The 15289-nt window shown below is 35.2% G+C and overlaps 4 protein-coding genes across 6 annotated transcripts; 2 read left to right on the top strand and 2 right to left on the bottom strand.

Moving 5' to 3' along the window:
- The first annotated feature begins 656 nt into the window (after positions 1-656).
- On the top strand, positions 657-3477 carry EMB2769 (Cwf15 / Cwc15 cell cycle control family protein). Its single transcript, XM_022860956.2, has 8 exons — positions 657-761; positions 1141-1309; positions 1868-1974; positions 2096-2137; positions 2217-2304; positions 2599-2695; positions 2845-2945; positions 3057-3477. The coding sequence occupies exons 2-8, from the start codon at positions 1179-1181 to the stop codon at positions 3178-3180; spliced, it is 690 nt and encodes a 229-aa protein (XP_022716691.1). The 5' UTR covers positions 657-761; positions 1141-1178; the 3' UTR covers positions 3181-3477.
- LOC111275562 (uncharacterized) lies at positions 3461-6424 on the bottom strand. The gene is made up of 2 exons (XM_022860954.2): positions 4000-6424; positions 3461-3810 (listed from the first exon to the last, which is right to left on the bottom strand). Exons 1-2 carry the CDS (start codon positions 5863-5865, stop codon positions 3715-3717), a joined length of 1962 nt encoding a protein of 653 aa, XP_022716689.1. The 5' UTR covers positions 5866-6424; the 3' UTR covers positions 3461-3714.
- A 756-nt stretch (positions 6425-7180) lies between these two features.
- ABCG26 (ABC-2 type transporter family protein) lies at positions 7181-10765 on the bottom strand. Its single transcript, XM_089754516.1, is given in 15 exon segments — positions 7181-7674; positions 7677-7731; positions 7733-7810; positions 7915-8022; positions 8134-8321; positions 8324-8395; positions 8398-8416; positions 8510-8631; positions 8634-8793; positions 8889-8920; positions 8923-9166; positions 9248-9431; positions 9515-9670; positions 9741-10030; positions 10120-10765. Coding segments are annotated over 15 exon segments (2052 nt in total). The 5' UTR covers positions 10327-10765; the 3' UTR covers positions 7181-7537.
- A 225-nt stretch (positions 10766-10990) lies between these two features.
- LOC111275565 (coiled-coil protein) lies at positions 10991-14343 on the top strand. 3 transcript variants are annotated; one of them, XM_022860962.2, is made up of 6 exons: positions 10991-11311; positions 11862-12305; positions 12558-12781; positions 12970-13116; positions 13582-13806; positions 13937-14343. In XM_022860962.2, exons 1-6 carry the CDS (start codon positions 11027-11029, stop codon positions 14178-14180), a joined length of 1569 nt encoding a protein of 522 aa, XP_022716697.1. In that variant the 5' UTR covers positions 10991-11026; the 3' UTR covers positions 14181-14343. The 3 variants fall into 3 exon arrangements, with proteins under 3 accessions (XP_022716697.1, XP_022716694.1, XP_022716696.1); XM_022860961.2 differs by having other exon boundaries at positions 11029-11311; positions 11839-12305; XM_022860959.2 differs by lacking the exon at positions 12970-13116.
- Positions 14344-15289: the final 946 nt, after the last annotated feature.

The raw sequence follows: 15289 nt of genomic DNA, 5'->3' as shown, positions 1-15289 counted from the left end.
ATTTAAGATTTTTTTTTAATTTGGGTTAAATTTAAAAAATTTTAAGACTTAAAATATTAGATCAAATTAAATCTAAACAAATATATAAACTATTAATATCAAATATAAATCCACCTTGAACCTTACCCAATTCAACCCATAAATACCTATAACGGGGATGCTTCTCTTTTTCTCATATATATTTATTATTTATTTGTTTATAAAACTTTTGATAGAGGCTCATAATTATTATTTTTTATACAATTCAATGCCCATATGCTACTTTCAAAACTGAATAGACATTCACAATTTTTTAATTCTTTTTAATCCAAATGAAAATTTCACAATATTGTAAAAAATTTTATTTTTATTCTTCATTAAAATAAAATAAAATGGAACTATTTATTTTAATGATTAAAATTTTAATATATATATATATATAAATATAAAATAAATATTTAAGTATAATTAATTAATATAAAACAAATTGTAGTAATAATGTTGTATAAAAATTGGGCTTAAATACAAGTCCATGGCCCAAACAAGATCCAGTCCATGAATTAAAGTAAAGAAATTCAATTGGGCTGAGCTTCAAATTTTAGACCCAAACTAATAGTCAAGACGGGTCTAACTACCCAGTTTAACCCATAATAACATCCTGACTTGGATCCCAACACCGACCCGATTGCCTTTTTCTATTAATATTGCCACCGAGTAAAAAGGTCGGATCTTTTTTCTTCCTTCGATTGGGTCTCTCGAGTTCCCTCGTCCAGTCGACAAAGGTAAAACCCTAATTTTCCTTTGATCTTAAGTAGTTTATGTTGTTAGGTTTGATTCAATTGCTTTTATTTCTGGAACTTTTGTACTTTCTTTTCTCTGTTTGTTTGCTGAGAAAATTAGAGAGTTGAAAAGAAAAAAGTCGGTTCTTTTACTTTAAAATTTTGTCTTTCCGTCATTGTTTATGCATCAATTTATTCAATGAGTTAGGGCTTTATTCAATTTTCGGTATTAATATTTGACCAACTCTTCAAGTTATTTGGTTCTGTTTTTCTTTGATTATAAATTTTAAAATTTTTTTTTTCTTTTTCTCAAGATACCCAGAAGTTGAATTTTTTAATTTTTTTTGCTGATTGTTATATGGATATGTGTTGAATTGGGCAGCTTAGAGGTTAATTTGCTAGTAATTTTTTGAAGAAGACATGACAACCGCGGCTAGACCCACATGGCAACCTGCCAAAGGTGGGAATGAACAAGGTGGTACCCGGATTTTTGGGCCGTCTCAGAAGTACTCGTCGAGGGACCTTGCTGCTCATACTACTCTAAAGCCTAGGTAAGTCTTTTGTAACTTATAATGTGTGTGTGTGTGTGTTTCATGTGCACAAGTTTTAGGGGATTAAAACATGTTGTTGGTGATGTTGATGGCTTTCATGGTTTTGTGCAATTGAATATGTATGTAGATAGAAAGTGATAATTCTAACTGGAAAATAATCATGTTTGTTCATTGCATATGTATTGTTATTCTGATGTTGTTCTCATGCGTTTTCAAGGCTTGATTTTGGAGAATTTATAATCCTACTTCTTAGTCATTTACAGATGCATTATAGGTCCTGGGGTACAATTGTTGGTGATATTGATAGCTTTCGGTTTTTGCACAATTGAATATGTATGTAGATAGAAAGTGATGATTCTAACTGGAAAATAATCATGTTTGTTCATTACATATGTATTGTTATTCTTATGTTTTGTTCTCATGTGTTCAAAAGGCTTGGTTTTGGAGAATTTAAAATCCTACTTCTTAGGCATTTAGAGATGCATTATAGGTCCCAGGATACAATTGTATCATACATGAGCTTATTTATTTGTTTGTTTTTGCATGTGTGAAATGCAGAAAGGATGGGCAGGACACCCAAGATGAGTTGCAGAAGAGAAACCTTCGCGATGAACTTGAAGAGCGTGAACGCAGGCATTTCTCTTCAAAGGACAAGTCCTATAATGGTGAAAGAAAAAAAAGATGCTACCAACTTTTTGTTTGTATATTGCATGAATTATCTGTATTACTGTGGTTGCTGTAAAATTTCTATGCTTTTGTTCTTAATATGCGAGTATATTGTTGCAGATGACAGAGACCGTCGGAAGGGAAACCATCTTCTTTTGGAAGGTGAATTACCATCTTTCCTATTTCATATCAAATTAATGAGCTCTAAGAGCACTTTACTAACTGGGTAAGTCACTTGTAGGGGCAAAGAGGGAGACTGAAGACCGAATTGTTCCACGCAGTGTTGATGCTGATGATTCTGATGTGGAAGTCAACGGTGATGATGAAAGGTTCTACTGCTTGCCTATATCTCTGTTTTTTATGCTGGCACAATTAATTACTTTGATTATTGAATTCTTGTAGTTTTTTAGATGGTTTAGAAGGCACGGTCTAACATACGATACATAATTGTTGGTTTCTGAAGTCAACAAAAGACTAAATTTCAAAAACTTATAATTGCTTTGTGAAATCCATAAAAGAATAATTCCTGTTATTTTTGGTAACTTTTGGATGTTGGTGTTTTTTACTTTCTTTTTGGTACTTTATGCTACTCTTTACTAAAAGATCTTAACTTTTTGTCTTAGTGATGATGAGGATGATGATGAAGAGGATGATGAAGAAGCTCTCTTGGCTGAGCTTGAACGAATAAAGAAAGAGAAGGCAGAGGAGAAACTCCGTCAGGTAAACACCATATCATCCAATGATATATCTTGTCTCGATTGCTATTCGAGAGCTTCTGATGCTGCTAGATATCTTGTAAATTTTATAGCTGTAGAATATATTGTTTGACATCTGCATTAGTAACAAAAGATTGCCTTATGCTTGTGCAGGAAAAACTAGAGCAAGAAGAACAGCTAAAAGCCAAAGAAGCTGAGCTACTTCGAGGAAATCCACTACTCAATAATCCAACATCTTTTGGTGTAAAAAGAAGGTGAGTGGCTTGAAAGATCAAAACCTTCCTCTAGTTTAATTATTTAGGTAATGCCTGACATTCAAAATGATCTAAGTTATTTCCTAATTTTGTTGTTTTTATGTGGTTCAGGTGGGATGATGATGTTGTCTTCAAGAACCAGGCCCGTGGTGAAACCAAGCCTCAAAAGCGCTTCATTAATGATACCATAAGAAATGACTTCCACCGGAAATTCCTGCTGAAATACATGAAGTAATTCACTTGAATGCCCAAGCAATTATGGAATCAAGTGAACCTTGCGGTTTTAAATCATAGTTTGTATCTCTAGTGGATTTGAAGATGTACTTTTCCTGGAAAATGTGATGTTCAGTGCCAAACTTTATCTCGTATGATTGCTGTTGCCATATACTAATGGATATAGCACTGATATATGTATTTCTTGAATTGATTTTCATAGGCTTTCTTCTCTGGAGGTAGTGTTTGGTGTCTTTTTTCACTGTACTTGGAACAGATAAATATCAAGAAAGAATTATAAACTCGAACATTGGCTTTACCAATTCTTCCATGGTAAAATACAGGAAAAAAATGTACAAATTTCTCTCTTTGTGAATAAGCTCCTAAACACAAAGAGGATACATAACAATTGCGGTCTGCCAACGTAAATAAGACTTGAATAAACACAAAATGCACCTCGGAACAGCTGTTTCTGTAAATTGTTCGAAACCAGTCGTGCTAATATACATAAGCTCTCCACAATGGAAGCAAACCGGTTAAAGGAGGTGGTGTTCTTCTAGTCTTTTTTCTTTGGTTCTTCCAGTACAAATTCAGCATAGAGGTCTTTCAAAGCAATAACAACCGTGGTGATCAAGGGTCCCATAATTGCTCCCTGTGGAAGGAAAGACGCATTCAGTTTTAACTAGATTATATGTATTCAGTTTACATATGAGGGAAACGTCACTTCAGCATGGTTTGATGAAGAGACGCATAAAGTTCCAATATACTATTGGGAAAAGGAAATGAAGGTTAAAAAGATGAGGAAAGGTAAAACAGAAGGAAGTCAATTGTTAAAAGTTACCTCAACTGCAGAAGGGAACAATGTCATTCCACCGATGATGCTCAGCCCTGTAAGATATGCACTGTAACCTGGTATATCCTCCTGAATTTCAGAAGCACCATAATCCATAAGGAAGATGTGAGCAATGGAGAAGGTCAGAGCTAGTATGTATCTACTTTCCAGCAGTAGCTCTACAGCTGCAGGAATTGTTGCAAACCAAGGTGGAAAAATGGGCAACAAGGGGCTGATGAAAGCAAGCACTGTTGACATGTAAACGAAGTGTATTTTGTAGAGTCTAAATAGAAGCCCTGTAAGACATCCTTGAAAAAATGCAATCTCAGCTGTAGCCAAAAGCACACCGGAAATCGCATTATCAAGAACTTCAACACATCTAATCCTAGCCGATTTTGATATTGGAATCATAGACATCACCTGTTCTGTTACCCCACCAGATTCTGATGTGATAAGGTAATATAGAACCCAAAAGAACACCATCAACTGAGATACAAAATTGAAGACCTCAGCAGCTCCAGAGATGATGGAATTGCCAATAGTGAACATGATTTTTGCACCACCACTTAATACAGATGCACCACTTGCAAACATCCGTTGTGAGACATCTGCCCCTTTAACAGACAACCCTTTAGCTTTCTGAAGCAAATCCTCCCGTGTGATTATCAGTTCTCTGAAAATTGCAATAACTTCCGTGTATATTTTTCCCCATTCACGATTGCTAACTCTCTTCCTCAAACTCAAAAGTTTCTCCGTATAAGGAGTGGGGGTCATCAAAGCTGTTGATTGTGCTGATGAACTAGTCATTGAAGTTATGACAAAATGCTTAATTCCGGTCACAAATTCTGTCATATTATACTGCATTGCCAAACTATCAATCTGCTCAGACACTGTCTCATAGAACTTTGTTGTGTACTCATCCACCATTCCAGAGACATCATTCTCTTCCATCCATTTTTTAACACCAATCCTCTCAGCATAATTACTCTCTTCCACATGAGCTTTCAATGAAATCACAGCATTTTTTCCTTCCACACCAATCTTATATGAGAAAAATGTAGCTCCAGCAATAAACCCCACAATCATACCAATTATCAATCCTATAGCCACAATAGTATTCAACCTTTTCAATATCCCACGCGTGAAACACGAAGTAATTGCACTTCTCCTGAAACTGTTACTCCTGAATGATGAAACAGCAGACAATGTATAATCCACATTTTTAGTAGTAATCACGAACCCCAACACAATTATTATCAATGACCCAACACCATCAATTCTCTCATAGGCAATCACAAACACAGCAAAAGACACTAGCCACCTCACTAACTTTGAAAATCTACTTTTATTACGCCTTGAAAGAGTAGATTTTGGCCTTTTAAGAATCACCCTCAGATAAACATCCTTAATATCAACAAGGGTATCTATAAAAGCCTTGAAAACAGCCACAGGAACAGCAAGAACAGTTTCAGTAAGGCCTAGTTTCAAAGGTTCACTCCAAAATCCCACAAGAGTCTCTTGTATACCTCTCAAAGGAATTGAAGACAAGATTGCCCACTGAATTGGCCTAAGATACTCCTGTAAGAGCTTGCAAATTCCATATAAAATGAATATGGTGACGGCAAGACCAGCATGAGCCATGGCCACGTAAAGAGCCAAACGTACCTGGGTATCACCTGAGAGGCTGTTTCTGTTATCTGGGTCCAGAGAATTTGGCTCCTGAGGTGGCGCGTGGGGTTCGTTTGGAGGCGCGTCGTTGTCAACTGGTGCTGGGGAAGGCCTCCTCATTGATGCAGATCGGAACATGACCTTCCATGGAAGAGTAGTGGAACTTGTTTTCGGTTCTGGTTCACTTGAATGTGGAACTAACGCCATTTCCCAGGACAGTTTTGTATCCAGAACGATCAAGTCTTTGCAGAAAGAGAAAGATAGCAAGAAAGTTCTTTTAGAAAGAGAAACAGAAGGATATTAACCAATCCGGAACTGACATGAGGCAACGGATTGTTAGACAACAGGACTTTTTTCCATTGATGGTAAGAAAAGGAGAGAAAGAATGAGAGAGAGACACAAAGAGATTGCCTATAGCTGACAGTTTTTTATGGTGTCAGTGACTTTTTTGACTGCAACTAAATTTAGGTTCCATGAATGGTTTCAAGGACACCCCAAAACAACAATCCACAAAGGTTTTTATGTCTATGAAAGACAATGACCAAAAAATATTTACCCATGTGGCCAAGTATACCTCGCCAACAGCCTTAAAGAAGCAAATCTGACTGATAGCCATGTCATGTTAAAATGACAATGCCATCAGTACCATCAATGCGATGTCAACGAAAAAACCAATGAAAAATTAACTTTATTAGTAATTGAATTGAAATTTATTATTTTTTAGACTCGATTTTGACAAATAGACAATGAATTCGTATTCAAAGACTATTTTAATCAATTTTTTATGTGTCAAATCTCCAACTTCTGCCATACTTTCCTTCTTATTGCCTTTCTTAGAAGATTAGAAAAGTGGGTTATTATTTTCTTAATCAACAAGTATCATATTGTGCGAGATATAATATATAATTAACAGAAGAAAATCGGGTTATTACTTCCTAAATCAATATGTTCCATGCTTACATTTTATTATATCACAAGTGTTTTTCTGGGTCAACATGGATTCATTTCAATAATTATGTATTAATTTTACCTAATCAAAATAATAAGTTCATCGTATCAAACTTAAAGTAATATTTATTTTTCATTTATTCAATTTAATTTTATAAAAAATTGAGCATTTTAAAAAAAATCGAAAGTAAATAAATTATTCAATTATTAAATTAAAATAAAATGTATTATATTCGTCAATTTAAAAATAATGATTACATATATATATATTTAAAATAATTTTAACAAAGAGAATATCCACTTGAGTCAAACCCTAACAATTTTTGCCAAATGAGTTAACTTTTTGTCGGTAAAATTTAGCATCCTTTCCAATAACAAAGTATAGTTAGACACAGTCAGGGAGGGGGATCTAATCAACCTGCACTATTTGAGATCATTGGAAGAGTAAAGGCAGCTAGAACAGAGCAGGAAATGCATATGATTGTCGTTTTCTAGTTTGTACTTATTCCTACTTGTTCCCTACATATCTGTCTGGTCGAATGACTTTGGAGGTGAGGTCATGTTTACTGGAAATTAATTTAAAATTATTCATATATTTGGACAGACGAAGCTTCGTCTTGGTTTCAATAATAATTGAGTATGTATCAGATACAGATTTTTTTTTTTTAATTGAGTCCAAGCAACATAGATTCCTGCCATAAGATATTATAGAAGGCAATATGGCTGACATCCAAAACACGTATGGTCCTATAATATTAAGGTTTCCCAGTGAAAATTTAGTGGCAAGACTATATTAGAACCATTGGCCAGTCTTAGATGTATACAACTTCCTGGCTTCCTGTATGCCTTCTCTTTTGCTGATCAAAAAGCTTGGAATCTGCTCAATTATCTTGTTACATACATATTTATCAGTAATGTAGAATCTGCTTGCTCAAATATGACAGGCATTAATTCTCTTGCCCGGGCAAAAGAACGCACACAACCGGTAGCCGAGTGCCATGGCAAGTAAAATCCATACTTCTTGCAAGCCACCATCAAGGTTAACTTTGTCAAATGAAGGCGAATTATCAGAGTCCGGCAGCCACCTTTGCTTTGACATTCATATAATTGGTCTCCAGAGTATTTATTGCACTTTCAACAAAAGCCTAAAGCCATAGTACATGAAGGATAAGTACTTCATCCACTGTATAAATTTTGGTATATGCTGCAAAATAAAACAACGTTCTATGTGTTTTAGTGAACTCATCATAGCTGAAATTTTGTGTTTCAATGAAGACTTAAAGCAATTGCAATAGTAGTTTAGAGTACCTGAACATAGTAGCCTCCTGTGAGAAGAAACAACATCAATACCAAAGAGGCCATCATCCCAGCCCTTTTAGTACTCAAAACTGCGGCTCCAGACAGCTCCCCTGCTCCCTAATTTTGAAGATTTCATTAGTCCAAGAAGACTAGAAGAACAGTTTTTGACTTCCATTTGATTTTTTTTAAAGAAAAAAAAAGCCTGATATCTGGGATTGCTTGACTTACTTGACTTGTAATTGTTATCAATAAGATGGTAAACAATGTCAGGAAGAAGCAAAGGATTGTTAGCTTAAAACCAGCCATGAAGTACACAATCAACATGAAAGATGTTGGATATAGAACATGTGCCACCATGTCACACAGAGTGGTGCACACATAGTATACACTTAATTTGTACATGTCTGCTTTCCTTCTTTCACCAAATAGACCTTTTCAAAAGGAAAAACATACACTGCTCCAAACAGTGATGAAGATGTCCAGAAAATCTGATGTAGAATAGCAGACCAACCTAAAATCAAGAGTGAGGAAAAGCAATTTACACATAATGCCCAAATAATTTAACTGGATCAACAATTTGTAAAATGAGGTTACTAAATGTTACTTGATCCCTCAGTTGAGCCTCAGTTGCAGCGCTGGATTTCCACCAAAGAAGACCTAGCAAGATTGCAACTCCTAGTGATTGTAATAGTCTTAGCTTATCAAAGTAATCCCTCCTCCTCTCTCGAAGGTTCTCCTGGATATTATCATGGACTGTTCCCACCAATTCATTGTCCAGTTTTTCTTAACTTGAATGGCCAGTTGAAGATGCTTTGGTGCCTTGGTACTTCAATGATTCTCTTCCTTTTCTTTTGGCTCCAAACGAGTTTTGTATTTGAGTTGAAGATACTAATATGATGGAAAGAAAAATGTTTAAGATGGAGACAATCAAACAAAGAAATCAAATAATTAGTTAACTTGTTAGAGTTTAAAACACTTTATACTTTGATTACAGCCCAGTCGGAATCAGCAGCTCTTGAGATGCCACTAAATCTTCAGGAAGCGTTATGTCATTAACTTGGCCAGTTGCTAAATCGAGCAAGAACTCAGCTGGATTCATTGCTATTTCTGGAAGGAATCTCAAAGATTAAAAATACTCCATGGACTCTCTTGCCTTCCCACAGTAAATGGGGTAGCCTTCTGATATCAGCAGAAGTTTGTCAAACAAGTGAAACATCCTGCTCTATGGCTGGTGAATTGTTGTGATAACAGTTCTCCCTGCCTGTAGACCATCAAACATGTGAACGTTTATTTTGTAGATATTTTAGTCAAATTTTGGATAACAGGCACCAATTTGGGATACCTTTGCAACTCCTTGAAGAATTTGAATAAGCTTATTTGCTGAGGTGGAATCAAGACCTGAAGTTGGTTCATCAAGCAACAACAATGAAGGATCAACAAGAATTTCATAACCAATACTAGTTCTTTTTCTTTCTCCTCCTGATATTCCTTTAACCAATCCTCCCCCAATTCTTGCATGTCGACATCTGTGGTTATGCAACAGATCACTTAGAAAAAGGTTATAATCTTCCATTTGAAAACCTCCATACTACTCCTATTAAGTACATACCTTTCAAGACCTAGCTCCTTCATAATCATCTCTACTTTTCCATACTTTTGTTGCAGGCTCATGTCACTAGGAAGTCTCAGAAATGCAGAAAAGACCAAGGTTTCTTCAACCGTTAGTTGGGGGAGCAATATGTCATCCTGTGTCACAAATCCAATCCTGCGAAAAAAGAAACACTTGAAATCCATTGATTGACAGAAAAGAAAACCTTCTATAAAATTGGCCTAGCCTTCGCTTAAGACCCGGATTGTAAGGAATGTCATTGTATGTAACATTTCCTATAACATTATCTGTCAATCTTCCGCCTATTATCTTTAACAAGGTTGTTTTGCCACTACCAGAAGGACCCATCAGAGCTAGGATTTCACCAGGGCCAGTGCTGCCTGTTACACCCTTCAGGATTTCCTTATATTTATCTTGCTCCAAGTTCAGTTGTGAAGCTACCTTTGACACCGCAGCTTTCACTGGATTGATGGATGCTGCTTGGGTATTTCTAACCTTAAACTCAACATCTTCAAACTTCATAGCGAAACCAAGATCATGAAAAGTTAAAATTGATATTAAAAAAGCACAAAAACATTAACAAATTAAAGAAACCTGACAACTACCTTAACAAATATTGGAAGAGGGTGATCTTTGTTAGCATAAACAGTGTAGTCCTCAATATCGATCTCAGAGTACCTACTTCTAAGGTAAGCTTGGGACATGAACTCAATGCTGTGACCAAAACCATTGCTTCCTGCAATCTGCATAGACCCCATTGTAGGAGGAGGCAATGGCATGTCCTCGATTTCACCATGTATTCTAGTTTCCATATTTGAAGACAATTCCAAGAACCTTGACTAATAGTTGTCTGCATAAGTGATTGAACCAAATGCTTGCCTATACACTGAAGGAAAGTGTTGGCTGGTAGACCACATGCTTTCCATTCCATGCCTGCCCTTGCTTTAATAAATAAACTACTTTTCACATTATATCAATCATTTAAACAAAAGGACCCGCCGAGGATATGAATTGCTTTGGGTTTTTTTTTTTTTTTTTTTTTAAACTACATTATTTATTCAGTCAAATTACATTTTATAAAGAAAAAAATGTTACAAATCTCATTATAAAAATATGCATTTTATTTTTTTATTTTCTAATCTATCTTTAATCTTTTAATCCTCAATTTTTATTAACTTAATTCATTTAAAAAGACATTAGGTATTTAAAATTTTAAATTCCTAACCTCTATAAATTTGTCCAGCAATCAATGTACATGTCATATAAGCTAGATACATTTTCAAATGTTTTATACTATTAAAAAAGATGGATTATACTTTAAACATTAATAATAAAGTACTAAAAAACTTTTTAAAAACTACTAGCAAATTTGCAAAATTTCATCACCTAAATGTCTGATGAAACGACGACGTATCTGTTTCCTTCGTCAAAACGACGGACTTTTATTTGTATTTTACTTCAAATTCTCTTTCCGAAGGATCAAGCTTAAAGCCTTTTCCTTTTCCCAAAACAATGGAAGAGTCTCAGGAGATTTTACTAAACTCTTTACGGAGTTTGGGAGTTTCGATCCCAGAAAGCGTTTCGTCGTTTAACGACTTAACCCCGACAACGTTGATTTCCATCTGCTCCCAATCACTTAACCTCCTCGGAAACAACAAAGGCGGTGATGACAACGACATGTCGTTTCCCAATTCAGTTGAAGATTCTGTCTCAATGGCTGACAAGTTCAAGATCTGTTCGATCATCTCTTTGACTTTTAAGAATCTGGGTTATGTTGGTGACATGAACTATTACAAGGTAGTATAGTTTTCATAACTTTTTTTTTTTATTTATGTGAAATTTGGAGCTGAACTATAGATGGGGGTGGTTTAATTTTGTTGATTTAATGGTAAAGTTATAATCTTTTGGATTTTATAGTAACAATTTCTTGTTGGTTATGGTGGCTTCGCTGAAAGAGGTTAACTTTATGGATGAATTGTTTTGTGAACCTGAATTATGCCCTGAAAGTGGAAACTTTCTTTAGCAGAATCTGTTTGGATTTTTTTCTTTTATTGAAGGAAAATTTAGAGACAAGTGATTCTGGATATTGGCTTAATGCTGATTTTTAGCTCTATTTCATGCACTAGAGAAAAGCTTTCATGTACTTGTTTTAGTTGACATAGGCTTTTTCTCGGATGGTTATTTAGATCGTTAATATCTTAATTAGAACAAGTTAAAGACCATAATTGTGGAGAAACTACCTTGTTTGACCCTTGTGCCCGCTTTCTTTTCTTTTGATTCTGGTTGTTGCTATTCTTATTGTTCTGAAACTATGCTTAGAACAGATTACATGTGTTGCTTAGGGCAGTTCTTGCATCCATCAGAAGAGGAATTGTACAAGTTGGTAAGGTTTTTGGTGGAGAGGCTTTCTGGTTCATCTGAAGCTGTAAAATTCTCTGGGAAAAAGAATGTTGGTTTGAGACAGAAAATCAAGGAGGATAACTTTAAGAAAGTTTCGAAGTCCTTTACTCAGAAGCCTAATAATGAAGAGGTAGATCAAAATCTTCAAAAAGTTGAAGCAATCTTGAAAGATCTTAGAGTAGATGAATTGTTGGAATCATCCAATTTCAAGACCGATGATGCACCTATCAGTGACCCCCTTAGGGTGAATGATATCCCACAGAATGAGCTACTTAATGAGTCAACAACAGAAGTTGTGGATTCAAGAAGTGGTGCATCTGAAAATGAAGAAACTGCAGATCAGAAAGATGATGAACCTGTTTCAGCTTCTCCCAAAGAGCAATATTCCGAGGTGCTTTTTTTTGACTAATCTAAATTTTAAATACAATTAGGTGCTGCATTCTTCTAGTTCATAAAAGCAGTATCGAAGTACAGTGTCAAAGGAAAATTAAATTTCTTTACTTTAGATACAAAGACTGACAAAATAATTTTAAAAATATCTTATATTTCCTTTTACTTTAAAAAGATAGGTCTTAACAGGATTCAAAAAAATGAATTGTTCATTGTTCTGTGTATGAGTATCTGATGTCAATTGTTTTACCAGATACAATATGAAGCAGAAAATTTGCTATCTCAAGAAAAAGTGCTGAAGGAGGAACTGGGAGCAAATACTTTACAAGTGCAGCATCTTGAGGAAGAGCTTGGATTGTGGAGGGCAGCAGCAGATATGGCATTTGACGAAAGTCATCCTATGGACTTTTTCTTGGAGCAACTTAATGAGCAACTTGATGCTAAAAAGCATGATATTCAGGAATTGGAGTTGCAGTGGTATAATAACATCATTCACAATAATCTTGCTGTGCTTTTCATGGTCTACCATTTGATTATGCATGGAAATTGACACAAGTTATTACCAAGAAAAATTCCCAATATGCAATCAAAAGAATAGTCCAGTGTTCAAATAGCATACTAGCAACAGTGTCAACTATAACTTGGCATCTGTTTTTCCTCTGCAGGGATGCTTTCCAAGAACCTATTGAAGAGAAAATAAGAAGTCTTGAGGAAAGACTATATGCATACAATTCGGAACCTCGAGAGAAACTCCAAAAGTTTAGAGAAATTGAGCTAGAAATGCAGTTTACCTTATCTGAAATTAGAAAAAGGTAGGTTATTGGAACCAAAGTTTAGTATCTTTTTATTTTGCACATTGTTCTTGTTATTAAAAATAACAATAAAAATAAAATCTAAATTTTTTATTATTAGTTTTGTCTGCAGGATGAATCAGTATAGTCTATGACATGTACAGCAGTAGTGTCTACCACCTTTAAAGAATTCTCCTCTTGTACTAGAACCCTATGCATGCCTTTCTGGTCAGACTTGAGCTATTTGATGATGTTTCCAATTTGATTAGAATGATCAAAACAGATGTCACGCAAAAAATTGAAAACTTTAGTGGAAAATTTTTCAGGCATTAAAGTAAAGACTCAATAGTTTGCCACAAATATGTAACAATAGAAATGATCTAGCTTTTGCCTGAATGTTTGCTGACTGTGATATGATTTAGCTTTATGCATCCCATATTACTATGCCTTATATTATAAGTTGTTTATATCTTGTCAATATTATAGGGAGGAGGAACACTTGAAACTTGCAGCAGACCTCAAGAAGCGGCCCAAAGTGGCATCTAGGAGATCCTATATTGAGAGGATAAAGGAGATCACAAAAAATAGTGGAAAACTAGACACTGACATTGAACGCATCTTAAGAGAAACTAGGGAGCTGCAGTTAGAAAGCAATTCCATTCAGGAGAGCCTTCATCGCACCTATGCTGTTGTCAATGAAACTGTTTTAAGGTATGACTGACTGCTATTGGTGGTGCACCTGTCTTCATGCCCTCCTTTCCTGGCATTGCACCCTTAATATAGGTGATGTATTAAATGAAGTTATATGCTGTTTTCCCTAAAAAGAACTGTGTATGTGCAGGGAAGCAAAAAAAGACACAGTTGGGCGACAGGCTTATAGGCTACTTACTAGCATACATGAGAGGTTTGAGCAAATCTCCGAGAAAATTCTCGCTACTGATAGAATTCGAAGAGAAATGGCCGACCGTGAAAAGAAACTAGCAACCATGGCTTCCCGAAGCTTAAATGTAGACAAGCAACAAGCTGATCTTGACGCCATTTTGAAGGAAAATGAATACCTGGAGCAGCAACTTCAAGACAATTGACCCAGTAACTCATCAGTAGAATCCATTCTTTCTATTGAAGGTCCTTTTTCTCTTTGGTTGTAATCAAATCTGAGTTTGAAACTTTGAATCCAGACACAAAAAGTTGTATTCATTATAAAGTATGAAAAATAAAAATTGCAACTATGACAACCATTGTTCCGTTTGTTTGGATTCTTTAGTCTTTACGAAATTTGAATGGATTTGTTAAACAAATTGTAAGTCAAAAAACAGTGAGGCTACCAGCCTGATTGAAACTGTATTATATTCAAGACTGGTAGTAAATATCATGCCCCATTGACATCTAAATTATTGGTAATTTTAAGTTATTTAACCCTCTTTTCAATGGGAGTGATGTTAGATCGAGATTGGCAGGTGTTCATTAGCACATATAGTGATTGGATTTGAGCTCTTGCTAAAAGCAGTTCACATCTAATTTTTTTCATGTTTTCCAAATGTAAGAAATCAGAGATACGTACAAACTTGGATAAGTATATTTGCAGGTTGGATGTTGCATTATTATAGGCGGCAGGTCCTTGCCTTTGGTTGTTGAATGAAAGAGTGGGGACAAAACAGACACAAACGTTCATATTCCCTTGTTGAAACATCAATTTATTCGATTCTTGGAACGGAAGCATACCATCAATTTCGTTCAACATCTTCTGATCCGCCATTTACGAATTACCAGTCCATTAATATCATGTCATCCAGGTGATGATCCTACTAGGCACTAGCTAAAGCCTAAAGGCCGCACTATTTTTGCAAAATTCAAGAATAGATAATGTATTCATTATTAAAGTCTTTCTATAAATATACCCTTGTGCCTATAGCCACTCCTTTAACCTTTCCCCTTAATAATAAATGAATCAAATCCATAAAAAATTTTTGACCCTGCAATTAACAATAACAATGTGGCATCAAAACCAATTGAGTTGCCTCCTTATCACGAACTTCCAAACCCCGAGATTGTTATTGGCTCATTTCAAAAGAGTACTTAACGGCCATAGATGCACATACATTGACTATTTCTTTGTATAAAACAAATTTAAAAAAAAAATGATGTTTCCTTAACTTATCCGGAAACCCATATCAGATCATGAAAATCAAACGTG

Source organism: Durio zibethinus, chromosome 25 (assembly GCF_047325235.1).
Source record: "Durio zibethinus cultivar Kanyao isolate XHJ-2024 chromosome 25, ASM4732523v1, whole genome shotgun sequence".
In the NCBI taxonomy this organism is placed as follows: Eukaryota; Viridiplantae; Streptophyta; class Magnoliopsida; order Malvales; family Malvaceae; genus Durio; species Durio zibethinus.
This window is presented reverse-complemented; position numbering and strand designations above follow the sequence as displayed.